The following is a 25,498-nucleotide window of genomic DNA, read 5'->3' as shown; positions in this document are numbered from 1 at the left end:
GAGCCGGCCCTCCTCACCAGCTTGTTCAGCTTGTTTGACTCCCCAGGCTTGATGCTGCCTCCCCAGCAGGCGATGGCAAAGAACAGTGTGCTGGCTACCACAGACTGGTAGAACATCTGCAGCAGCCTGGCACACACATCAAAGAGACCGTTTCCAGGAAAGGAGGGAGGAGGAGAGGACGATCTTATTGGCTTCATTTAGGGTCTTGGAGGCGTGCAGGTCTTTTGGGAGGGCAGTCTACCGCCAATCACCCTCTCAGCAGAGCGGATGATGCGCCGCAGTCTGCCCTCGTCTGTTGCGGCTGAGTGCCAGATGGTGATGGAGGAAGTGCGGATGGACTCAAGGAGGTGTAGAAGATTAAGGAGTAATTGGGTAATTGCCTTGAGCATGTTGAATTTCCTCAGCTGCCTCAGGAAGTACATCCTCTGCTGTGCTTTTTTGGTGAGGTAAAGTTCCCACTTGAGGTCCCGGGAGATGGTGATGCCCAGGAAGCAGAAGGAGTCAACAGTGGTCACTGGGGTGTCATTCAGTGTGATGGGGGGAAGGGGGGCTGGATTCTTCCTAAAGTCTACAATCATCTCCACTCTCTTGAGAGCGTTGAGCTCCAGATTGTTTTGGCCACACAAGGACATCAGCTGGTCAATCTCCCACCTGTAGGCGGACTCGTCGCCCTAGGAGATGAGTCTGATGAGGGTGGTGTCGACTGCAAACTTCAGGAGCTTAACAGACCGGTGGCTGGAGGTGAAGCTGTTTGTGTACAGGGAGAAGAGTGGAGGGGAAAGTACACAGCCTTGGGGGGAGCCTGTGCCGATGGTCCTTGAGTCAGACATGCTTGCCCGGTTTCACGTGCTGCTTCCTGTCAGACAGGAAGTCCATGATCCACCTGCAGGTGGGGTTGGGCATGCGCATCTGGGAGAGCACGCCCTCCACAGTGAGTGGGAGGATGGTGTTGAAATCCGAGCTGAAGTCAACAAACAAGATCCTGGCATAGGTGCCTGTGGATTCCAGGTGCCGGAGAATGAAGTGGAGGGAGTTAAATCATGGGATTTGTTAATGGTTTGCACCCTGGCTGCCACTGAGCCTGACAGAAGCATTTGCCCCAATGTCTGACGCATTATGCTTTGGGAGAAGTGGTTGCACTCCTCCATGGTGCACTCCGGGGTGCAGCTCAACTGCGCCTCCAAGTGTACAGTGAGATGCAGTGCGCGCTCCCTAGACCATTGACCAACTTTCTGGAAGTGTGACAAAAGTAGGCTCATGCCCTATGGATCTAGTAGTAAAAAACAAAAAAACGTTGAAACAGGCTGACCCTGTACTGATATACACATGGATCATGAATATCAGAGTGAATATTTCACCTAAAGAAGCCTAGTTGTCCTGCTAAACACTTCTAAATCAAGTATATTTGGCCCCTGGTCGAGGGGCGTGTTCTGTGCTCGTTAACTGAAGCCCCGCTCTGAACAAGTATCCAGCACATCCGAGGCTCCCATAGCCAGTTAGCCGAAGCTAACAGCTAGCTCACAGTTGTCGTCACTAGCTCAACTGGCTCGTAAACTTTACCATTTTAAACCCAACTTCAAGCTACTACACAATCTATGTTTTACGCCAACATTTGTCTCTTAAATGACGTGTCGTGGAGAGAGATGCGTTTTTAACCGCCGGCTTTTACGGCCAAAGTGGTGAGCTAGCTCGGTAGAGAGCAAGCTAGCAGCTGGCTAGCGGACCACTAGCCAGCCATTGCAGTGCAAGCTGTTTATTCCCGTCTGCTGAGGACGGTGCCAGTTCACTAGCTCTCTAGATAAGGTAAGAAGATAATACGTATGGGTGGGGTTTTGTCATATGTGTGAAGAAGATGAGGGTGTTGTATATGTCTAAGTTTTAAGTGCACTTGTAATTCCCGACAGCATTCTAGATAGCTAGCTGACGTTTGTGGATACACAGCCCGGTTTGGGCTAGCTGGCTAGCTAACAGCTTGGCATTTGCTTGCTGCTAGCTAGCCAACAGCAAAGTTGTATCCGTATGATTTTACTGTAATTGTAGTATTCTTGACCAGTGCATTCCCTCAGGTGTGTTGTGTTGTACTGTCGTGGTTCACAGTGTATCTGGTTTGCTAGTTAATCAGGTTTTATGTTTCGGTGAAGCTATTGACACCGAATTGAAGCGGTAAAAATGGCTGACATTTCACTCTGAAATAAGGACACTCGATTATGGAAATCTTCACAACGATTGGTCGGGAGATGTCTCTGTCCTGTTGCCGGGAGATGTGATTGGATGTCGGTCGTGTGGGCGTGTCGACCAGGCCGTGGAGTTGCCAGCGGTTATGAGATACTCTATAAAAACCTACCCGTCGTTTTGCTTGCTAGTTATGTTTTGTACATTTTATGCATTCCGCTGTTGGACAGCAGGACATCACGCACGTTTCAGGGATCATTATGCTTTGGTGTAGTTTGCAAGCTCGTTGTCTTACTTCAAATTCCAAAGTGTGAAGGAATGTTTTTAGGCACTAGTCTGATCCCGCCTCCATCAGCAGGAAAATAATAACACACACGAGTTTGGCCTTCAACCCTTTAGTCAGCGAGTCAAATGTAAAGTGCAATCTCTCTGTGTTGTGTGAGAGAATCTCACACTCACACATACCCTAACATGTCAACTTCTGATAATTTATTGTCCATAAGCTACTGTGTCGATAATTGGTTAGATACTGCACAGCACATTTTTAAATCAGGCATGCCATGCAGTGGCATGTAATGGAATAGGCTTCTTTTTTTTGGGCTCAGCTGTTATAATTTCCATACCAGTAAATCAATACCATAAGTGTCTGAGAGTGAGTATATATTAATATATTAATGTTACATATTTTCTTGTTGAGTTTTTCAACTGATGTGTCAAGCATGGATACATTAGTTGCATACAAGTATATATTAACAAGGACTAAACTATGCATATTATGTTGGCGCCACATCGATGATGATGACGACGATGATGATGTTGATGGGGTGGTGGCCGTGATGGACGATGTGATGATGATGGTCACTGATGAGATAATTGTATTGCACTTGTATTGTATTTTGTCATGTTGTATCACTTGTTTTCATGTTTTTACTTGCCTGCTACCCAAATTGCCCAGTAATGGGACAAATAAACATTTTGAACTTGAACATCCAAGCTCTTCTTCTCCCCGCAGCTGCAGCAGTGGGCGTAGAGGGCGGCGTGGTCGGAGGCCCATGAAGAAGCCACGGCGGAGGGGCCAGCCGGCCGCGGGAGAGAGGAGGTCGGACGGTGGCGGCGGCGCCACCTCCTCCACGGGTCGAGGCCGGGCCCGCCCTCGCTCCCCCTCCCCCTACAGCCTCAAAGTGTCCCCCACGCGCGAGACCCTGACCTACTCGCAGGCCCAGAAGGTGGTGGAGGTGGACCTGGACGGCAGGCTCCACCGCGTCTCCATCCTCGACCCCATGACGGTCATCACCGAGGACGAGATGACGGCCCAGGACATCGCCGAGTGTAACAGCAACAAGGAGAACAGCGAGCAGCCTTTCCCCGCCGCCGGCCCCCACCCCGGGCGCAAGGCGGCCACGGCGAGAGGCCGGCGGAAAGACTCCAGACACTCCGCCTCCGCCTCGTCCCCGACGTCCACGTCCGCCCACAACCACTGTCCCGGCTCGCACGACAAGACCGGCTCCTCGCACAATCACCACGCGCCCCTCCCCGAGCCCTCCTTCCGCGTGCTGGAGACCTTCACCCCCTTGGAGGTCGCCCCGCTGCCCACGGCGTACTACCGCTACATCGAGCGCTCGGCGGAGGAGCAGGAGAACGAGGCGGAGTACGACATGGACGAGGAGGATGCCGCCTGGCTGGAGATGGTCAACGCCAAGCGGGCGTCGGAGGGCCACCCCGCCGTCTCCCCCGACACCTTCGAACTGCTGGTGGACCGCCTGGAGGAGGAGTCCTACCGGGAGGCGCGGACCCGGGCGCCGTCGCAGAGCGCCATCGACGAGGACGCCTTCTGCTGCGTGTGCCTGGACGACGAGTGCCTCAACAGCAACGTCATCCTCTTCTGCGACGCCTGCAACCTGGCCGTCCACCAGGAGTGCTACGGCGTCCCCTACGTCCCCGAGGGCCAGTGGCTGTGCCGCTGCTGCCTGCAGTCGCCCCAGAGGCCCGTGGACTGCGTGCTGTGCCCCAACCGCGGCGGCGCCTTCAAGCAGACCAGCGACGGGCGCTGGGGGCACGTGGTGTGCGCCATCTGGATCCCCGAGGTGTGCTTCGCCAACACGGTGTTCCTGGAGCCCGTGGAGGGCGTGGCCAACATCCCCCCCGCCCGCTGGAAGCTGACCTGCTACCTGTGCAAGCAGAAGGGGCGGGGCGCGTCCATCCAGTGCCACAAGGCCAACTGCTACACGGCGTTCCACGTCACCTGCGCCCAGCGCGCCGGCCTCTTCATGAAGATCGACCCGGTGCGCGAGACCAACGCCAACGGCACCACCTTCTCGGTGAAGAAGACAGCGTTCTGCGAGGCGCACTCGCCGCCGGGGCGGGAGGCGGGGTCGGACGAGGAGGAGGAGGACAGCGAGGGGAGGGTGGTGGGCGACAGGGGGAGGGCGAGCCGTGGGCGCAGCGCCTACACGCCGTCGGATCCGGCGGTGCAGAAGAGGTGCAGGAAGAAGGAGGGAGGGGGGAGGAAAGGGAAGAAGGCGGCGGAGGCGGCGGCCCGGAGGGCGGCCACGCCCATGGTCACGGTACCCCAGATCCCCACGCACAGGTCCGTGTTCAGCTGAATTGGCAGCGTAATGTCATGAAGTACATTACATTACAGCCATTTAGCAGACGCTTTTATCCAAAGCGATTAACTATAATTGCATTTAACGTAGGAAAAGCCAGTGTACTACTACTTGCCAGAAATCACAAGTGCATCTCCTTTCTAAAACAAGTGACTAAGAGCATAAACTAGTGCTGAAGGCGTAGTGCAAGAATAGCAATCTCAAGTAGTCAGTTTTCTGCCAGTTTTATAAACAGAACAAGCTCCTTTTGAACAACTACAACTGGGAAGATCTACCGTACGGTGGGATAAACTCATCTCTCTGTCTCTCACAGGCTAAGCATCATCTGCAAGGGAATTCTCATCCAGAGGAAGAACCAGTTCATGCAGAGGATACACAACTATTGGCTGCTGAAGCGCCAGTCTCGGAGCGGGGTGCCTCTCATCCGCCGCGTCCACGCCCACGTCCAGCCCCAGAGGAACACTGAACAGGTCAGAGGTCACGGATTCCCCCAGACTCACAAGGGTCGGCGGTGTAAGGGTGCGTGTCCACCGGCAAGCTGTATTTTAGAGCTGGCGCTGTTTTCTCATTGTTTACAATGGGTAATGCGCTCTAGGGCACTATAGAGACGAGAGCTGTGTTCCAAGCGCTTTTTAGCGCTATAGCACCATAAGCTCTAGGCTTTTTTGGCAGTTGGAAAAAAGTTTAACATTTTGAGCTAGAGCGCAGGCTGTAAAAGGCTGTTCTGATGACGACAGCGGTCGGATTTTGACAAAAACCGCAGAGACGGCGAACGTTAGCACTAGCTAACATTAGCTAGCTATCTTAACTTGGCTAGTTAATCTGCAGTCTGAAAAAACATGACACTCGTTGCTAACGTAGCTGTAAAACATCGGTAGCCTAGCCAGCTCTAAACTCCGGCTCTAGTGCGCTCTACACAGCTGTAAGCTCGGCGCTGTTCAGCTACATACAGCTCGTCGGTGGACACACAGCCTAAAGCGTGTAGTTGACAGAACTTCATTCTATGCACCTGTCATACCCAGGAAGTGTCACAGTGGCTTCCTAAAAACCAGCCAGTGTGTGGAGTTTGCCCTGACGCCTGCCTGTGTGTTGTTGTTGATGTTGTTGTTGTGCTTTTGCAGCCTGAGGTGGATGAGAAGGTGTCTGCTGTCAGAGAGGAGCTGAGGTATTGGCAGAAGCTGCGCCACGACCTGGAGAGAGCCCGGCTGCTGGTGGAGCTCATCCGCAAGAGGGAGAAATTGAAACGGGAGAAGGTGTGAAAAGAGGAGACGTGACACCTTTGTTTTGTTTGACAGAGGCCCACCTAAAGCTCACCTGCCCCCATTTCATTGTGGAACAGTATTCAAACAGCCTGTATGCGCCCCTGGGGCATTTATACCTGGGTTTGTCGGTGGAGAGAGCTTCTTCACAAAGCGCCCCGCGTAAAACCAAAATGGCTGCTTTGATTCCCCCCCTCCACAGGTCAGAGTTGAGCAGGCGGCCCTGGAGCTGCAGCTGACCCCTGTCCTGGTGCTCCTGCGCTCCACGCTGGACCAGCTGCAGGAGAAAGACACGGCCCAGATCTTTGCACAGCCGGTCGACATCAAGGAGGTCAGTCACCAAGACACAGCTGTCAAACTGATAGATGACTTTTAGAATATGACAGCGTCAATTGACACTAGTCAAGAAGTGTGAAAATAGCTTTTGTTTGATGCTGAGTAGTAGATATCCTGGATGTAGGTATAGCCGTGGTGTAGGAGGACATACTGACACATACATTATGAATGACTGGTGTGGTATATTTTGATTTGTAATGTAAATTAAGGAGAATGTTACTGGTTAGGTTATTGCAAGATTGAGTTGCTAGGGAAGGATTTGGTCCTCTCGTGATTGGTTGGTTTAAAATGAGGGTCTACCGTTAATAAGTTAGCTCAGTTGTGATATGGTGTCGAGACAAGCAACACGCAATGCATGTCTAGGAGAACAAAGAATAAAGATGTTATTTAAAGGATAAAAATAGCTTGGAGTCATCGTTAAATGAACCCACTGAAAAGACACAACAACTGGCGCGTGGCTGTAGCTAGTGTTCACACTGGTCCCTGCCTAGTTGCCTGCCAGCCAGGGCTGAGTTTCCCAGAGGCATCGTAGCGCTACGTTCATCGTAAGCTACGGCGTTCATCATAGCGCTACGATGAACGTAGCGCTACGATGCCTCTGGGAAACTCAGACCAGTACTACATTCCTCCGGGTTTCTCTCTGACCCCCCCGACCTCCTGCGGGTCCCCAGGTGCCCGACTACCTGGAGTTCATCAGCCAGCCCATGGACTTCGCCACCATGCGCTCCAAGCTGGAGGACCACGGCTACAGCTCGCTGGCGGACCTGGAGACCGACTTCAACCTGATGGTGGCCAACTGCCTGCTGTACAACAGCAAGGACACGGTGTTCCACCGCGCCGCGCTGCGCATCCGCGACCTGGGAGGGGCCATCCTCCGCCACGCCCAGCGCCAGGCGCACAACACGGGCCTGGACATGGACACGGGCATGCACCTCCCCGAGTCGCCCCAGAAACACAACTTCTACAACTGCACCTGGGAAGACGGTGAGTCAGAGAGACGTGAGAGGAGAGGAGAGGGGAGGGGAGAGGAGGAGAGAGGAGGAGAAAGAGGAGAGGGGAGGAGAAAGAGGGGAGAGGAGGAGAAAGAGGGGAGAGGAGGAGAAAGAGGAGAGGGGAGGAGAAAGAGGGGAGAGGAGGAGAAAGAGGGGAGAGGAGGAGAAAGAGGGGAGAGGAGGAGAGAGAGGAGAGGGGAGAAGAAAGAGGGGAGGGGAGAAGAAAGAGGGGAGAGGAGGAGAAAGAGGGGAGAGGAGGAGAGAGAGGAGGAGAAAGAGGGGAGAGGAGGAGAAAGAGGAGAGAGGAGAAGAAAGAGAGAGGAGGAGAAAGAGGAGAGAGGAGGAGAAAATCCAGTCAAGTCATCTTTATTTGTACAGCACATTTACAACAGCTGCGGCTGAACCAAAGTGCTTCACAGGTAAAAACACAGAGCAAAAAATACATCTATAGAACATAAAAAGTAGTACAAAAGTGCAAATACAAATAAGTACAAGGGCTCAGATACAAAATAAAAGTGCAGCAAATTACAAAATAAAGTAAAAAGAGACTAAAATAGCAATAGTTGGATTACCAGGAGGCAGGCTCAACTCTGCTTGAGGAAATCAATACGGCAAGATAGATTTCTTTCTTTGTCACATGCAACGTACGTGTACAGTCACAGTGAAATGTTGCTGCTGACATTTTTAAGCTCAATAATATGCCGACATATTATGCTCAATAACAGACTCCAATACTCAGTTTACAAATTACAAGTTACACATTTACAGTTACACAATAAGTACCATTTCTATACAGTATAAAATAAGGGTAAAAAAGATAGATCTGGATGGATTATGTACACGCTATAGCTATAATAAATAATAAATAATCCTGAGGTGGATGAGGTATATAGGCATTTGCATGTAGTTATGTTATGTGTAGTTTATATTCTCTGTACACCAGATGTTCTACTAGATCTTACTAGATCCAGCAATAGAAATGAGGCATTGCCAAATATACTCATGTCAAAAGCTTTCGCAAAAAAATCTGAGCCAATTTCCTGACGAGTCATAGCTTTGTTCCTATTTCCCTTTGAGTGTGCTGATTGGGTAAAAACACTGAGTTTATTTTTGAACGCGAGCTGGATATAGATCAGACTTCAATCGCGTTTTTATAGCAGTGACTAACAAGCCAGCGGCGGCCGGTCTGGTTCCTCCCCCCTGCAGTGGACAGCCTGCTGGACCCGGACAACCGGCTGCACATGTCCGTGGACGAGCAGCTGAAGGAGCTCCTGGACAAGCTGGACGTGGTGACGTCCATGCGCTCCAGCGGCGCCCGCACCCGCCGCATCCGCCTGCTGCGCCGCGAGATCAACAACGTGCGCTACCGCCAGGGCCAGCACCACCGCCACGCCCTGCTCAACGGCGACATCAAGGAGGAAGACGAGGAGGAGGAGGACGCCGAGAAGTCGTCTTCGGATAAAGGTGGGGGGGATAAAGTCAACGAATTGTTTTAATGGCGTAGAATTTACAAGCGTTACATTGCAGCTAAACGGGCTATTTTGATCTGGTGGAAGGAGAACAGTTGCATACATGAGCTAACAGAACATTGTCCTCAGGTAATTGAGCCCCCCACGCACCAACAACCCAAACCACCCCACTGTCTCCAGTCAGTCAGTAAGTAGGGCCCACATAGTCTTGTTGTTAGCCATGGTTGCCTCACAACCCCCTCTCAAGGTGCATTTTGCACCTCTTCTCGTCTCTCTGCATCTCCTCATGGACTCACTACCTCTCCATTGGCCACACACAAGTCATGTCATGTCATCCCACTTCTGACGCCAGACTAGTTTTTTTAAGGGGTTTAAGACGAGAATACTCACCGGTGAATGGGTGAACCGCGGGGGCTTAGGTTGGGAAGTGGTCAGATAAAAGTTGACCCGTAGCTACTGATGAGTCATAGTGTGCGCCTTCTCTCACGGTCGTGAGCGATAACTCGTCTGTTCACTTCACATAAAATGTCATACTTATAATCAAAGCCTGAAACATACTGTACAACCGTGAAGTTGGCGTTATTGCTAAAATGGACATGCCCCAGAATAAATCATTCAATCATTTTCCTATGCAAATACTATGCAAAGACATTCTGCATTGCACTACATTCTAATTGAAAACTCATTGTGACGTTAGTGTTTGTGATGCAGAAGAGCTTGACATCATTCCCCCTCTCCCTTTTCAGAAGACCTGAAATCCACCCCGCCCCCAACGCTGGAGCCCACCGCCCTGGCCCCTCCCCCTCCACGAGGCGACGCGCCCCTGGAGCCGCCCACCCTGCGGCCCATCACAGGGGACCCGAGGACCCCTAGCCGCCCTTGCAAGCGCCTGAAGCTGGACAGCGAGAGCTCCGACGGCGGTCCGCCCGACACTGATACAGGGAACAAGAATTGCACTAAAGCAGAAGAGACTTCTTCGCCCAATTTGCACATGGGAGGGCCAGTGGTGGTCAACGGGCTCGCGGACCGCACCCCTCCTCGGCCCACGACGGGGGGAGTCGGCCGCAGGACTTCTGTACTCTTCAAAAAGGCTAAAAACGGAGCCAAGCTGTTCAGGGAGAAAGACAACGCTCTGCTGAACGGGAACGCGAGCAGCGCCCCCCCGACCCCCGACTCTGCCGCCAGCACCCCTCTGTCCACGCCATCCAAGACCCCCCAGAAATGCCCGGCCCCTCCCTCACTGGCCACGCCTGAACGTCAAAGCGCCGGCGGCTCGGACAGCGAGCTGGAGAAGACGCCCACGCATGCACTGGAGAGCGGTGAGTCCTCTTACCGACGCGTTTCTGTAGATTCCTCATATGAATCAGTGTAGGAACTAGACATCTTAGCCTCTCTGTATCTCTGTCAGGACTCACCAATGGGTTCAAAAAGCACAAAGATGGCGGATCCAACTCGGAATATGAGCCCTGCCCCATTCTCCACAAAGAAATGTAAGACATTGTTCTTCAATGAGTCGTGTTTGTCTCTTGACAGAAATTGTACGTGCACATTCTCTTATGTTCTGACGCATTCATGGCAAGAATGTTTTTTAATAGCGTGCAAGACAACTGTCATATGGATTATGATCTAATGTAGATTATTTGTGACTGATTCGGCTAATGCAGCCTGGCTCATTGATACTGTACATTCTCTCACACAGAATCAGCTCACCACCCAAAAAGAGTCTGGGGAAACCAGCACTTTCCAAAGTCCCCATCCTGGAGGCCGTGTACGGAGACTCGGATTACACTGGCGCCGGTACGGCTCGGGTATTATGCAGCGACATTGAGATCATGATTGGTAACATGAGCGTCCAGGAAACAAATAAGTCTCTTGATTGTTGCGAGAACATTTGATGTCTGTTACGCAAAAGTAAATTAGATGTAGTATGTTTGTTACTTTGTGTAACTAAGTCAAACGTGAGCTTGTCCTGAAAAAAAGCGGTGTGCAAAACGTTACAACGCAACAACAAATTTTGTGTAAAGGACAATAAAATATCCATCCATCTATCTATCCATCCATCTATCTATCTATTAATCTAATCTTTCTATCTAGTCTATCTATCCATATATATATTTATCTAATCTGTCTGTATCTATCTATCTATTAATCTAATCTGTCTATCTTGATCTATCTATCCATCTATATATCTATTAATCTAATCTGTCTATGTAATCTATGTATCTATCTATCCATCTATCTCTATTAATCTGATGTCTATCTAATCTATATCTATTTATCTTCCCTCTCCGTCTGCAGCAAATAGTATCCTCCCTTATGAGGAGGACACTGAGCTGGAGCCCCTGGACCTGGTGTGGGCCAAGTGTCGGGGATACCCCTCGTACCCTGCCCTGGTGAGAACCCCTGCTTTCCTACACTCCTCCAGGGGATACCCCTCGTACCCTGCCCTGGTGAGAGAACACCTGCTTTCCCACACTCCTCCAGGGCCTTAAGAACATCCTACCTCCTACCCGGGAGTCACTGAGCAACATTTACAAACTGGTTTTCAGCAATCAAAATAAACATTAACAACAAAAGTGTTGTCAGTGTGTTCGTTCACAGTACGCCAAACTTCACCGCTCATAGGCGCTTTCTCCCCGTTGTCTAGATCATCGACCCGGAGATGCCCCAGGAGGGCGTGCTGCACAACGGGGTCCCCATCCCCGTCCCCCCCAAGGACGTGCTCCTCCTGGGGGAGCAGAGGCAGGAGGAGGCGGGGGAGACGCTCTTCCTCGTGCTCTTCTTTGACAACAAGAGGACATGGTGGGTGTCTCGTTACGCCTCCATAGCTGAGTTATGTCTTTAGCGCTGATGCGTATCTCTTGTGTGCTTAGCTAGCATCTTTGTTGGGTTGGTAGCTTTCAGGTGTGTGCGTGCGTGCGTGCGTGCGTGCGTGCGTGCGTGCGTGCGTGCGTGCGTGCGTGTGGTGCTCTGCAGTATAAATTCATGTCATATCATCTTTGTTGCGTTGGTAGCTTTCAGGTAGACATGATTTTTGTGTGTGTCGGCCTGTGTCTGCGCATGTGTGTAGTGCTCTGCAATATAAATTAATGTCATATCATCTTTGTTGTGTTGATAGCTTTCAGGTAGACATGATTTGTGTGTGTGTGTTTTGAAGTGCTCTGCAGTATTGAATGTCCTAGCCTCTCTCTCCCCCCGTATCCAGGCAGTGGCTCCCCAGGGACAAGGTGACACCGCTGGGCGTGGACGACACCGCCGACAAGCTGCGCGTGATGGAGGGCAGGAAGACCAGCATCCGCAAGTCGGTCCAGGTGGCGTACGACCGCGCCATGATCCACCAGAGCCGCGTCAGCCACGACCACGGCTTCGCCGCCTCCAACTACCTGTAGAGTGGCAGCACCTATACACTAAAGCCCCGCCCCTCCCCCCCCGCCCTACCAGGCATGGCGTTTCTCCTAGGTGTTAAAAGGACTGGATGGGTGTAAGTAGCATGCTGATGCTATCTGAAGCACCCCTTCCAGTGCTTTGAGATCTGGTGAAGTCGTCGGTACACAACACAGGTTTTGGACTGGGTGTGTTTTTTTTTTGTTTTTTTTCTTACCCCCCCCCCCCAAATACCAAACCACTAATCTCCCAAAGAGAATGGTGGAAATATGCCTTGGATGTGGAGATGGTGACTCCATTGTGTCCAGTGTACCCCATTAAAAGAAGGAAAGCATTATGCAAATGCCACCTTAATGTGATAGAGTAACAGTGGCTGTATCAGAGATCAAAGAATCCTATTTTCTATAATGCTACTGCCAAGAAATCAAATGGTTAGAAAAGATTTCTCATATTTATATGTAACAAGGAAGACTTATGAATGGATTACTGCCATCTTTTCTAAAAAGCTTTTTACATTTTAACGTTTTTCAAAACCACTTGTATATATGTCTGTGTATATCACACTTATCTAATTTAATGTCGCTGTTTTTTAAATGCGAATTCAATCACCTGCGAGTTAAAGAAAGGCTGTATATACTTGTAAAAAACTATTACTGACTTGCTTAAGAGTGTTCAGCTTGTCTTCAATGTTGGCTCATTGTGTGAGTATGTGTATCTGCAAAACACAATGGCAATAGTTCTTTATACAAATTCTCATTTTTTGATACAGAGAAATGTAATTTATTTATGGAAGACAGAAATATAGAAATGGGTATATATTGGTTGAAGATGAATCTTCAAAAGTTCAAGAAATAGTTATATATTGGTTGAAGGTGAATCTTCAAAAGTTCAGTCTGTTATTTAAGCTAATAAATGAGGTTTAAAAACATTTTTCTTTTTCTCGTAGCCCACAACGAACCACAGAAAATTATATTTATTGTTGACTGAGTCCAGAATTCCAAACCTTGTTCCGAAATGAGACATGATGAATTTTTAAGCTTGTACAAACTGCAGATTTTACCTACTCCCCAAACACCTTGTCTGAATCAGTATTTTCTCATGTGGGGGAAATAAATGTTCTTTTGAAGAGACTGAGCTGTGTCTGTGTCCTTTCCTTTTGATGTAGTCATAGATGCACACACTGACTGCAGTTTGACAAAAAAATACTTTTTACTGACCAGTATGCTCCATGTAACTAAAATTGTGGAAGAAGTAAAAACCGCTTAAGAATGTTGGAAATGAACACGGCTGGTAATGTTCCATCAAAATGTTTTGTACAAACTATTAAATGTACAAATATCTGTTAATCTGTATAATCTCCTTCGGTCCGTCAGGGCTGCTGTCTGAGCAGGGTGAGGTGGTTGTGTCGAAGGGTCCTCAGTTCCGTCAGCCTCCCTAGCAGGCGGGCGAAGCGCTGCTGGCCCTGGGGGCCCGGGGCCCCACATGGAGCTCCACAATGGGCCCCACACACCCTGGACAACAGATCCAGGATCAGCTCCTGCAGATTCTCCACACAGGCCCCGGCTCGCAGAGACACCCGGTCTGCCCCGGAGAGAGGGAGGGAGGGAGGGAGAGAGGAGGGAGAGAGAGAGGAGGGAGGGAGGGAGAGAGAGGAGGGAGAGAGAGAGGGTAGAGAGGAGGGAGGGAGAGGGGAGAGGAGGGAGGGAGAGAGGAGAGGAGGGAGGGAGAGAGGAGAGGGTAGAGAGAGAGAGAGAGGGTAGAGAGGGAGAGAGAGAGGGAGGGAGAGGGTAGAGAGGAGAGGGAGGGAGAGAGAGAGAGGGAGGGAGGGGGGAGAGAGAGGGAGGGAGGGGGGGAGAGGGAGGGAGGGAGAGAGATGGAGGGGAGGGGGAGAGAGGGAGAGAGGGTAAAGAGGAGAGAGAGAGGGAGAGAGGGTAGAGAGAGAAAAACCATCAGAGGGTGAGATCGCGGGAACCCTGAGGACCCTGTCGTGTTATAGATTTATTCAAATAATTAAGAAAGGAGAAGTCGAGAATGCCAAGGTTCATCTTTGCAAGTCCAAGCTGGTTACTTTTATTCCAAATAGTTTACGAGTTTGCAAAGTCGGGCTCTCAGAGAAGGGAAAATCCACCAAGAGCAGTAATTCTCATCAAAACAGAGCATTATGAACACTATGGTTGTAACATGCATATGCAAATACTTCACTAGCCAATTGTCAGTGAGTAGGCTAGGTCTGAGGGTCCACAGCTGAAGTGAACATTTACAGAGATCAAAGATGGCTGGGAGGAAGGGACCCCTGGTGAGGTCTCCTTCCATAAAGCATGGTTTAGGCCTGGGGGTAGAGGGGGCAGGGCAATAAACAGAGGACAGCTTCTCCCTTTATAAGACAGGCCTATGATAATGTCTTGAGCAGAGAATACACTCATTTGAACGTATCTATTACAGTCGTTGGGTGTGTAAAGGTGTGTTGGGCTTCACCTGAACACAGGAGCGCTGTAGCAGTGAGCAGGGCGTACTCAACGTCCGTCACCCCCAGGGCCGTCATACTGTGGAAGAAGTTGAGCACCGGCCCCAGCAGGTCCTCACGTACTCCTGCACACGCACAAAAATAATAAAACACATCCCTATTTGAGAATACCAGCATGTGAAGATCATCAGATCTTGTGTTGTAAAGTCAATCTACCTAGGATGTATGGATCCTGAGCCTTACCACAGTTCTGTGAAGCTCCACTGTGTATATTTTCCTTCGAGTCCAAGCTTTTCAGCCAGTGCTCAGTTGAGATGACGAAAGGTTGTAGCACTGGTGAGAAAGAAAAGAGGCCAAAATGAACCCACGTGGGACAAATGGTAAATGGACTGCACTTATATAGCTCTTTTCCACCTTAGCAGCACTCAAAGCGCTCAAATGGCCTCTCATTCACCCATTCACACACACATTCACACACCAATGGCGGCAGCTGCCATGCAAGGTGCTAACCTGCTCATTGGGAGCAATTTGGGGTTAGGTGTCTTGCTCAAGGACACTTCGACATGTGGACAGTTGGAGCTGGGATTCGAACGACTGACCCTTCAATCATTGAACGACCCGCTCTACCAACTGAGCTACAGCCGCCCGACAACGCATCACTCAAGTCAAACACCAACAGTCCCTCATTATAAAGACTTAGGATTCAGGTGGTCTACCTGGGCTGGGGGTCGCTGGGTTCTGGGAGAACTGCTGTGCTGAAAGCAAGAACATGACCTCCACTGAGCAGCTGGAGAGCAGAGTGTTCTGGTCCGAACAGTCCAGAAGATCAAACCCTGCAAGAACACGAGATTTAGCCGGCATGTTGCAGTAGCGGTTCTAGCAAGTTTTACTTGGGGTTGCAAAAGGGTGGCAGGGGTTCCAGCTGGAGGGGGGGGGAAATGATCTCCCCCGTACAAATAGGGCGACAACTGGGATGGCAAGGCACTTTTTCAGGGGTGCCCTCTGCCACCCCTTGCCACCCCCTAGAACCGCCACTAGCACACTGAAGCAGATGGTTCCGGTCCGTAGAAAAGTAATGCGGTGGTCTCACCTGGTACACTTCTCACCTAGTACACTTCTCACCTGGTACACTTCTCACCTGGTACACTTCTCACCTGGTACACTTCTGGCAAAATGCAGCAGTCTCTGAGAGGGAGGGGAGGCCATGTCAGCGAGTCTGTCTCCGTCATCGTGTGTACAGGGCCACTCAAACACCTGCGGAACCGTAATGTCGACAGCGCGATGAGGAGTACGAATGAAAAACACGGCCTTAGTGTGATCTCTATCCAACAAGAGAACCGTTTTAATCCGGGTTGCGATGACCCACCCGGCAGTTGGTGGTGTCCTGAGCCCTGTCCTGCTGGAACGCCTCCACCATCCTGTCCAGCACGTGCTTCTGTTCTCTGGACAAGCTGGTAGACAGAACCTAGCACAGCAATGCGGCAATGCTCCTTTTTAAACGAATCGTCCGAAATATCAGCCCACGGAACCAGAGACCTGAAGAGGAGAAGGAGGAAGGAGAGGAGAGGAGAGGAGAGGAGAGGAGAGGAGAGGAGAGGAGAGGAGAGGAGAGGAGAGGAGAGGAGAGGAGAGGAGAGGAGAGGAGAGGAGAGGAGAGGAGAGGAGAGGAGAGGAGAGGAGAGGAGGTGAAGCTCTACCTGTCCTGGCAGCCTGCTGGTGGAGCTGACGCTCCTGCTCTCCACGTTCTCCTCCTCCTCCTGTCCTCCCCTGTGTTTGGTTCCCTTCCTCAGCCTCTTGGATTGGCACTGCACCTCCGTCAGCAGACCTAGAACCAGACACACACACCCCCCCCCGTTACCCAACGACACAGCAGCTCATGGGAACAGTCGGTTGTGACTTGGGGGTCGGGGGCGTTGTTCTCCGCACATTCAGCCAGCATCCCCACGGCGCGGCATTTCCTCAGGCGGCAGTCTTGGCACTTCCTCCTCATGTACATGTCCATCTCGCACGCGCCGCCGTTCTTGCAGCGGTACACCGCCTTCTTCGTCACGCTCCTCCGGAAGAAGCCTGGAACACAGGCGGTCAGGGTGGGGGAGGGGACACGGCAGAACTCACTAGGGTGCGTGCTGGTCGGACATCAATCAATCAATCAAAGCTTTTTTGTATTGCGCATTTCATACCCAGAGGCAACACAATGTGCTTTACAGAGAACAAGGGAGGTGGGCATACGACCCACCCCTACATATTCCAGAGGGAAGCAAAAAACCAGTATCACCCAGGGGGCCAGATAAGTGAGCTGTAAAAATTCTTCCCTGACCCCTCTCAACAAGGCGATCGAGCAAGCTCCAGGAGTATGTTTGTCTACCGGCTAAGAACATTTATAAAGCAATAAATAACATTAAATTACATTTTCAGGGTAAGAGAGGCTAAAAACATCATAAGAGAGACATGGCAAACACTGGTGTATGTCTGTGTGTGTGTGAGTGTGCCTGGGCCCAGATAGAGGCAGGGGTTGGGGTAGGGAGGGCGTAGGAAAAGGATATGGACCCGGGTGAGGGTGAGGGGAAGGGGATCTGAGCCCAGGACTGGTGTATGTCTGTGTGTGTGTGAGTGTGCCTGGGTCCAGGTAGAGGCAGAGGTCAGGGGTAGGGAGGGGGAAGGAAAAGGATACGGACCCGGGTTCGGGTGAGGGGAAGGGGACATTTGAGCAGCCATTGTTGACTGTCCTCACAGCCATGAGTTTCCTCACCTTTGCAGCCTTCGCAGGTAAGGGCGTTGTAGTGATACCCGGAGGCCTTGTCCCCACACACCACACACAGCTCGTCCTGACCCCTCACCCTTCCCCCGGGCCCAAGCCTGGTCCTCCGCACCAGGGGCAGCCCCCCGACGCCTGCCCCCTTCCCCTGGCCTCCACACTGGGGCTCCAGGCTGGGCTCGCAGGGGGTCTCCAGGCAGTGGGAGCTGTAGGGGTACGGGGGGTGGCAGGGCTGGGGGGAGGAGGAGGACGGGGGTCCGTAGAGGGAGAACTGGTGGACGTTGACGGGGCTGTACTGCTGCTGGCTGAAGGGAAGGCTCTGGAGGTCTGGGTCCTGGAAAGGGTAGCCGAGAGGGTCGCCCAGCACATCTGCATGGGGGGCAAGGGGGACCCATCACCCCAAAATGGATAGAAGGGGAAAAAAAGAAAACGGAAGTGGTTTTAGAGCTTAAGTTAACTGAATTGAAGTCTAGGGGGTTCCACTTAGCACAACAAGGAAATTAGCACAAAATAGATGAGTATTTCACCAAAAGTCATAACGGCGGTCACATTAGTTTCAAGTCAAAGTGTATCTCAGGAATGTGATCTTTGTCCACCATTTCATGTGATTCATGTGTGACCTAATGCTTTTTATTGGTCCTGGGGGAATGAAAAAAAGGTTGGATCAAGACCCCTTGAACCCGTTTGGACTGTGGAAACAGGATGCAGCTGAACGGTCCCAGCGTCATTTGCGATTTTTATGATTTGGGATGATTTTTTATAGGCTTTTATGAACTGTTATGGCCGGTGCCTGACTGACTTGTCTGTTTGTGCCTGATGGGGTGGCGTGTGGATTTGTGAGGGGTGTTGCATGTCCAGTCTTCACCGAGGGAACATGTGCTTCTCCTGGCCGCGCTTCCTACCGCACATCTGCACCAGAACTCCTCGAGCTCCCTCATCAGAAGTATATCAACATCTAAAAGAGTCACGCTTTTCTCAAGATTTCTTAAATACAAGACTGTTCAATCACCTCTCAAATGTTCTTGCGCAATATCGGGTTCAGACCGTGTCCTCCTCACAGCTGTGGGCCGAAGCTGACCACAACATCGGTCACCCAGAGCCTCGACTTGACCTCAGGCAACCGCCAATGAGTCTTCATCTCCCAAACCCCAGCGCTCTACAAGACTTTCACTCACTCCTCGTCTGTCTCTCCCCCCCCTCCCCTAGAACGATCTCTCTCTAACTCACTCCTCGTCTCCCCCCCCCCCCCCCCCAGAACGATCTCTCTCTATCCATCCTCTCTTCCTTGCTCCCTTCCATCCTCCCTTCCATCCTCCCTTCCATCCTCCCTTCCATGCTCCCTTCCATCGCTCTCAATCCCTCTTCTTTCACACCACAGGTCTCCACAGCCTCTTACCCTCCCCAAGAATGCTCTTCACCCTCTATATATGTTCACCCCCCCCCCAAAATGATTCTTTCTGTGGACGCCTCTCAATACTCTATAGTGGCTTCCTCAACGCAAAGCACAATAAGCATTCTAGGTTACACGCTTTCTCCACCTTTGAAACAGCAGTACTAGCGAAGGAGAGGAAGGAAGCGAGGGTGAGGATGCCACTTTAAACTATTGAGATGGAGCCTGCATCACCTCATCGTGTCTCATCTCTCTATCTCTCTCTCTCTCTCTCTCTAGCTCTCTCTCTCTCTCTCTATCTCTCTCTCTCTCTCCTTCTCTCTCTCTCTCTCTCTCGCCCAGCTGTTTCCTGTTCTGGTGTGACAAAGCTGTGGCGAGGTCTGTTTGTAAACCGCTGTAGCTCTGTGTAAACACCGCCTTGCCTCCCCTCCAGCCGACGCACGCTAGAGAACGCCACCCCCCGTCATGGCATGATATCCCTCCCAGCTCCAAGAGGAGGAGAGGAGGCCTCGTAGATTGGGCCGGGTCCCAATTCTCCATTATAAATAGACTTTTTTCCCCACTCAAAAGATTCTTGGTTAACATCCTGTATATTGGACATAAGTATTTTCCCATTGAACATTGGAAGAGAGTGCCAAGCTGTGCATTAAATCCTATATGGTTGTGAGGTGTAAACATGAGGACAACTGTGATAGAGGACTGTAGCACCAGAAAGGATCAGAGTAGAGTGTCCTTTGGTGTAAAGAACACTCAGGCCATATATAATGCAGAGAATGGATGAGAAAGATATATTCATATTATGTTAATCCACAAATAACCGGGAGTAAAGCAGGATGGAAGTATCTCACCATAGTACTGCAGAGGCTCTGTGGCTCCATATACGTCTGAGGAGGACAGGTAGCCCCCTGCAGACATGGACATCTCTGTCTCCGTCCACTCCCTCATCTGGACAGCCTGTACACACTCCGTCAACTATCCCTGGATCTGTTAGGACAAACACACACACACACACACACACACACACACAGAAGATTCAGTTCTGGAACATTCCGCAACATTTTGTATACCCACGTTAACAGGTCTGAGGTCTGAGGAGACTGTAGGTCATTTTTAAGCTGACCTTTTATGATGCAGAGGTCACTGCGGACTGGGACAGAGCAGAGCAGCTGAGGTCTGAGCAGGGTTGTGATGTGAGGCGATGCGCTGCGTGAACGGCCCAGGGGGAGATGGAAGCCGAGATCGGGGGACAGCTAGAACAGTGTGAGAAGAAGCGAGGGATGAGACATTAGTCCAAACAGATGGTCCTGGCTGGGAGTTCAGAGAAAGAGAGAGGGTCTCTCCAACGGGGGTCTACATATCTGTCCCTGGTGGTCTGTCCTTCCAGGTCTGGCCGGGACTGGTGGATCCCACCACGGAGCAGCTGGGGTGTGTGTGGGTGTGTGTGTGTGTGTGTGTGTGTTGGGGGGAGGGGCGTACTAATCACCACCTGAGTCTGGGTTTCGTGGGAAAGCAGGATAGTAGTGAACTCACTCATACAGCAAAATGGATTCGAAGTTGAACAACTTCACAGCCCACAGTGTAGAGCAGCGAGTTTTGCTTGTTTTCAAACGATTAAGAACGTTCTGGAGACTCAATGCGATCAGACCGAGCCAAAGGACAGGGGTATGAATGTGTGTCTTAGAATATGAGAGAGAGAGCGTGTGTGTGTGTGTGTGTGTGTGTGTGTGCGTGTGAGTGTACGTGCGAGCTCGTGTGTGACGGCTAGCTCATCTCCGACCCCATGGGGGTGTGTTTACTCTGACTCTTGTTTGCCACTGGTCTGTTTGTGCTGCAGTTAATATTTGATTCTGGGCAGATTTAGAGCTTTGGGAAACCCAGGCACCCCCCACAACCCCCCCCCCCCCCCCCTCCCAGCCCCCCTCACACACACACACACACACACACACACACAGAGTTGACTGGGTCGAGGCCTGAGAGGAGCCCTTATCTACCACTCTGCTGGTGTGTGACACGCAGCATGCTTTCAGAGGACTAACAGCAGCCTCCCACCCAGACCTCATTGCTCATTTGTCTCATTATACTTTGCTGTGTGTGAACCGGGCCAACGACCAGCATTAAAACCTCATTCACCGTGGTGTGTGGACCCAGTCTGACGTGAAGTACTTGTCAGGTATTTCCTCACGGTTTCCAGTTCGCAGTAACAACAGTGAGCTCAGCTGCCTATGAACTGCTTTTTCAGTGTAAGCCAAGGCTAGCTACAGGTCACCCTTCCCAATCTCAACCTCAGCAACATTAGCACCTTCTCACTACTACCGGGTAAACCTCAACACTACACTGAACACAGTTAATTAAGCCTGGATCCTACTGGAGATGTCCGGATGAACTTTTGAAATCACTTTGGAAAAAATGACAACCACCACACTGGGACACCTATATGTACTAGCTAGGTTGACTTGCTCTTATATTTACTATCTAGGTTGACTTGCTCTTATATGTACTAGCTAGGTTGTAGTGCTCTGTTCTGAGTATGTATGTAATGGCTGTGAGATACCTCCCCAGATAGCAAGCGGATGTGTAATGATTCTGGGCCATATATGGGCCGGAACTAAGCCACAAGGGCCAGATCTGGCCTGTATATGGCCCAGATCCGCTTGTTATCTGGGTCTCCACATGAAGCAGCACAGATACAAAGACTGAACACTGACTGAACACTGACTGAACACTGACTGAACACTGACTGAACACTGACTGAACTCTGATTCTACAACTACATTCCCTGAGTTCCTGAGGTGATCCGTTGTTTTCCTCTATTGATAGAAATATTTCACGTGACGTGAGCTGCGCTACTGACCACGTCCTCACATATCCGGCAAAACAAACCCTTCATCCCTCAAACTGTCCTCAACCTCTGAGAGAGAGACAGTGTGGGAGAGCACTTTAACAGACACAGAGACAGAGATACAGAGAGAGAGAGACAAGCAGAGATAGAGAGACAGAGAGAGAGACACTGACTCTCACACACACACACGCGCACACACACACACACACACACACACGCACACACACGCGCACACACACACACACACACACACACACACACACACACGCACACACACACACACACACACACACACACACACACACACACACACACACACAAACACACACACACACACACACACACAGTGTTGGATGCTTATTCATTCTCACATACGACTGAATGATGGTGACAATTTCTCCGGGTGTATAAATGTGGCCGTGGATCTTCTAGCGTGGCGGAGTTGTCATTTAGTTGGAAAAGTGCCGGACTGTGCTGCACCTCCCAAGGGAGGTTGGGGGGGTGTTGGGGGCGTGGGGGGGGTGTTGCAATAGAGGAAGGGGAGGGGGGGGGGTTGAGGAGGAGGAGGAGGGCAAGACTCATTAGCCTTAGTTCACTCAGTGTTTGGGCTAAAGACAGTAAGCACACTATAAATCTCTCTCTTTCTCTCCTTGGCCGGTCACTCTCTTTATCAATGCGTGCTGTTTGCTGGTAGCCGTGTCAGATAGTGGACTGTTTACAGATTCTAACAGGAAACAGACGCTTAGATTAGAAGTGGCCTTGCAGGGAGGGATTTGTGGGTAAAGTCCAGTGTTACATTCGGGGGAGAGTGGGTGTGGGGGTGGGGGGGTGGTGGGGTGGGGGGGGGGGGCAAAGCTATCATTAATGACATGAGGTATGTAAATACTTTACAAGAGTTATGCTCTCTGATTGCACTATTGTTGCGAATTTCTAAAAGGGATGATCGAATTAATCTTGGTGAAAGAAGTATTTTGAACCTCATTACCCTGACAAGATTAAACAAACAAAACGCATAGCGTTGCCTCATTCACACGAAGATATTTGATGAGGTGAATCTATATTTGCACACATCTAGAGAATAATGCAAGGCTTTTGCAATTTCCTTTCACTCCAATGCATATTTTAGCTAATTTCATGTCCTTTGGCTACATAGATGAAAATCAACCAACTCGTCTGAATACAAGGCAGGTGCCATGGACCGACTACAGGAATTCACAATCTTGTTAATGATGTCAACAAATTAGTCTTCAACACACAGCACATCCAGAACACTGAGGCCAACAGACAGCTGGGATGGGAATCCATAAAGCTGTCATTCCCAGTAACAGCACCATCAGAGATGCATCATTGACTGGGCATGTTGTTAAATCAGTAGATTTATCATCAATGCAATTAAAATCTATAACCTGTCTGTTTTAACTCTACAGGATCCTCCCTCTTAAGCACCTATTGTATTTTTTTTACTTCAGCACTTGATTATGCTTAGCCACGTTTAAAAATGTGTTTACACTTGTGAGTTCTGGTGAGTAGTAGTCAATGACTTCCTACGTTAAATGTAAGCATTGTAAGTCGCTGTCAATAAAAGCGTCTGCTAAATGACTGTAATGTTAAGCAATGTACAGGGACTAATTGATTGCCTTTGTCTCAACACTTCACTGATCCTGTAAAGAGTAACTCAGCAGAACCAGTAAAGGCTTTTGAGGAGATATTTGAAGAGGGTACTTTACACATGCCCAGCACATAGATTACAGGACTGACATATATTCTCTCCAAACAATGAAATACAGTAGAATAAAGCAATAGAAAAGAGAGTGACTCACTGGTGGTAGTGGTCTGCCTGGTGTGGTGGCTCTTCTGAAATCCTCTTGATTTTTCCCTCCCCTTACATTTGTGATGTTGACTGCAGTCCAGCCTCTGACATTCTACACTTGCCAAACACACACATGCACACACACACACACACACACACACACACACACACACACACACACACACACACACACACACACACACAACCATAAACAGTCCTTTCCCTCTATAACAAGAGAGGATCCCAGAAAATGCAAGCATGCATGTCTACAAGATAAGGAGTTGAGATATTTTACCTAACAACATTAATCTGGTTTTAACGCTACAGAATATGAAATGTCAGCAAGAAGAAATGTGTGTGTTTCCCACCCAACCCTCAGTGAAGCAGAGACATGGGGGAGCTAAGAGCAGTGTGACAATTCATGTTCATTAGTTAATTAAACTTTCCCATTCAATAATAGCTTATGAAATCCATCAGACTGTATAACAGTGCCTGAGTGTTCTGAGTGTTGTGGAGGTGTGCATGTATGAATGTACTGTATATACTATGTGTATTACTAGACATATCTATACAAACTGTATGTATGTATGTATGTATGTATGTATGTATGTTTTGGGACACCTGCACATTACATCCCATTCTAAATTCAGAGGCATTAATATGGAATTGGTCCCCCTGTTGCCCATTCATCCAGAAGAGCATTTGTGAGGTCAGACACTGATGTTGGACGAGAGGGCCTTGCTCATCTAGTTCTAGTTCATCCCAAAAGTGTTCGATGGGGTTGAGGTCAGGGCTTTGTGCGGGCCAGTCAAGTTCTTCCACACCAACCTCCAACCCAACCACGCCTTTATGGACCTTGCTTTGTGCACTGGAGCACAGTCATGCTGGAACAGAAAAGGGCCTTCCCCAAACTGTTCCCACAAAGTTGGAAGCATAGAATAGTCCAACATGTCTGGTAAGATGAAGCATTAACATTTCCCTTCACTGGAACTAAGGGGCCGAAGCCAACCCCAGAAAAACAACCCCAGACCATTATCCCTCCTCCACCAAACTTTACAGTTGGCGCAATGCAGTCTGGCAGATAACATTCTCCTGGCATTCGCCAAACCCAGACTCATCCATCAGACTGCCAGATAGAGAAGTGTGATTCGTCACTCCACAGAACACATTTCCACTGCTTCAGAGTCCAGTGGCAGCGTGTTTTACACCACTCCATCCTACGCTTGGCATTGCGCTTGGTGATGTAAGGCCCTATCATTGTCTGGTCGCCCAAATGCTCTAATGGATGAATGGGCAAAAATTCCCACGGACACACTCCAAAATCTTGTAGCAAGCCTTCCCAAAAGAGTGGAGGCTGTTATAGCTGCAAAGGGGGACCAACTCCATATTAATGCCTATGGATTTAGAATGGGATGTCATAAAAGCTCCTGTACAGTATGTGTAATGTGTAAGTGTCCAAATACTTTTGTCCATATAGTGCATCTATTTATACAGACTGTACTGTATGTTTGTACATATTTTTTATTTTATTCTATTCATTCTATACTACTCTGTACACATGCTGTACATATGGATGTATATAGTTATTCCGCTTTGTTATGGTTATTACTACTAGGCATACTCTGGATCAGATTTTTCCAACCTTGCTGTAATTTTCCACTGCTGGAACGCCAAATTTCCCCCTAGGGGGATCATGAAAGTATCTATCTATGAAACAGGAAATAGACTCACTAATTTGATTCTGTAAACGTGAAAGTGTGATATCTAAATATTGACTAAATACCTGTACAATTAATAATGAACCAACTGCATTGGCGTTTAGTGATCCGGCACAGGAAAAATGTTGCGGCACCAAATGCCAAACGCTGATCCGTGTACTGGTGAGAGAGCAGCGAGCGCGCCGGCTCATTAAAACATTCCCAGTATTGGGTGTTTATAAACAGCCTCTTGTTCATCCCCATGATGGATGGATGCTTTGCTATCGCTGGCTCTTCCTGCTGGATCCCCACATTAAGGCTGAGG

The 25,498-nt window shown here is 49.9% G+C and overlaps 2 protein-coding genes across 3 annotated transcripts; one reads left to right on the top strand and one right to left on the bottom strand.

Annotated features, from left to right (window-relative positions):
* Positions 1–1,676: 1,676 nt before the first annotated feature.
* Positions 1,677–12,223, top strand: brpf3b (bromodomain and PHD finger containing, 3b; the record flags this gene model as incomplete). The annotated part of the gene is made up of 13 exons (XM_084435892.1): positions 1,677–1,803; positions 3,185–4,759; positions 5,092–5,248; positions 5,900–6,031; positions 6,240–6,368; positions 7,045–7,357; positions 8,572–8,829; positions 9,581–10,153; positions 10,243–10,324; positions 10,534–10,631; positions 11,133–11,227; positions 11,482–11,640; positions 12,044–12,223. The coding sequence occupies exons 2-13, from the start codon at positions 3,225–3,227 to the stop codon at positions 12,221–12,223; spliced, it is 3,711 nt and encodes a 1,236-aa protein (XP_084292018.1). The 5' UTR covers positions 1,677–1,803; positions 3,185–3,224.
* Positions 12,224–13,408: 1,185 nt separating this feature from the next.
* On the bottom strand, positions 13,409–23,578 carry nr1h5 (nuclear receptor subfamily 1, group H, member 5). Of its 2 annotated transcripts, XM_084435899.1 has the most exons (12): positions 23,487–23,578; positions 19,948–20,077; positions 19,676–19,811; positions 17,432–17,806; positions 16,609–16,749; positions 16,380–16,507; positions 16,049–16,147; positions 15,837–15,936; positions 15,399–15,515; positions 14,926–15,015; positions 14,694–14,807; positions 13,409–13,799 (listed from the first exon to the last, which is right to left on the bottom strand). In XM_084435899.1, exons 3-12 carry the CDS (start codon positions 19,770–19,772, stop codon positions 13,588–13,590), a joined length of 1,473 nt encoding a protein of 490 aa, XP_084292025.1. In that variant the 5' UTR covers positions 19,773–19,811; positions 19,948–20,077; positions 23,487–23,578; the 3' UTR covers positions 13,409–13,587. The 2 variants fall into 2 exon arrangements, with proteins under 2 accessions (XP_084292025.1, XP_084292026.1); XM_084435900.1 differs by lacking the exon at positions 19,948–20,077 and having other exon boundaries at positions 23,487–23,559.
* Between the last annotated feature and the right edge of the window lie 1,920 nt (positions 23,579–25,498).

This window comes from Borostomias antarcticus, assembly GCF_949987555.1.
Source record: "Borostomias antarcticus genome assembly, chromosome: 3".
NCBI classification, from domain to species: domain Eukaryota; kingdom Metazoa; phylum Chordata; class Actinopteri; order Stomiiformes; family Stomiidae; genus Borostomias; species Borostomias antarcticus.
Note: the sequence above shows the minus strand (reverse complement) of the source record. Positions and strands in the feature narration are given on the sequence as shown.

Bases quoted from the DNA above. Each gene is read 5' to 3' on its own strand.
- nr1h5 (XM_084435899.1), bottom strand. From the start codon at position 19,772: ATGAGGGAGTGGACGGAGACAGAGATGTCCATGTCTGCAGGGGGCTAC. The intron at 16,508-16,608 runs GTGCGGAGAACA...GTCTGGTTCTAG, and splicing joins CGTGGGGATGCTGGCTGAAT to GTCTGCTGACGGAGGTGCAG. The intron at 13,800-14,693 runs GTGAAGCCCAAC...TCTCCGGGGCAG, and splicing joins TACAGCGCTCCTGTGTTCAG to ACCGGGTGTCTCTGCGAGCC.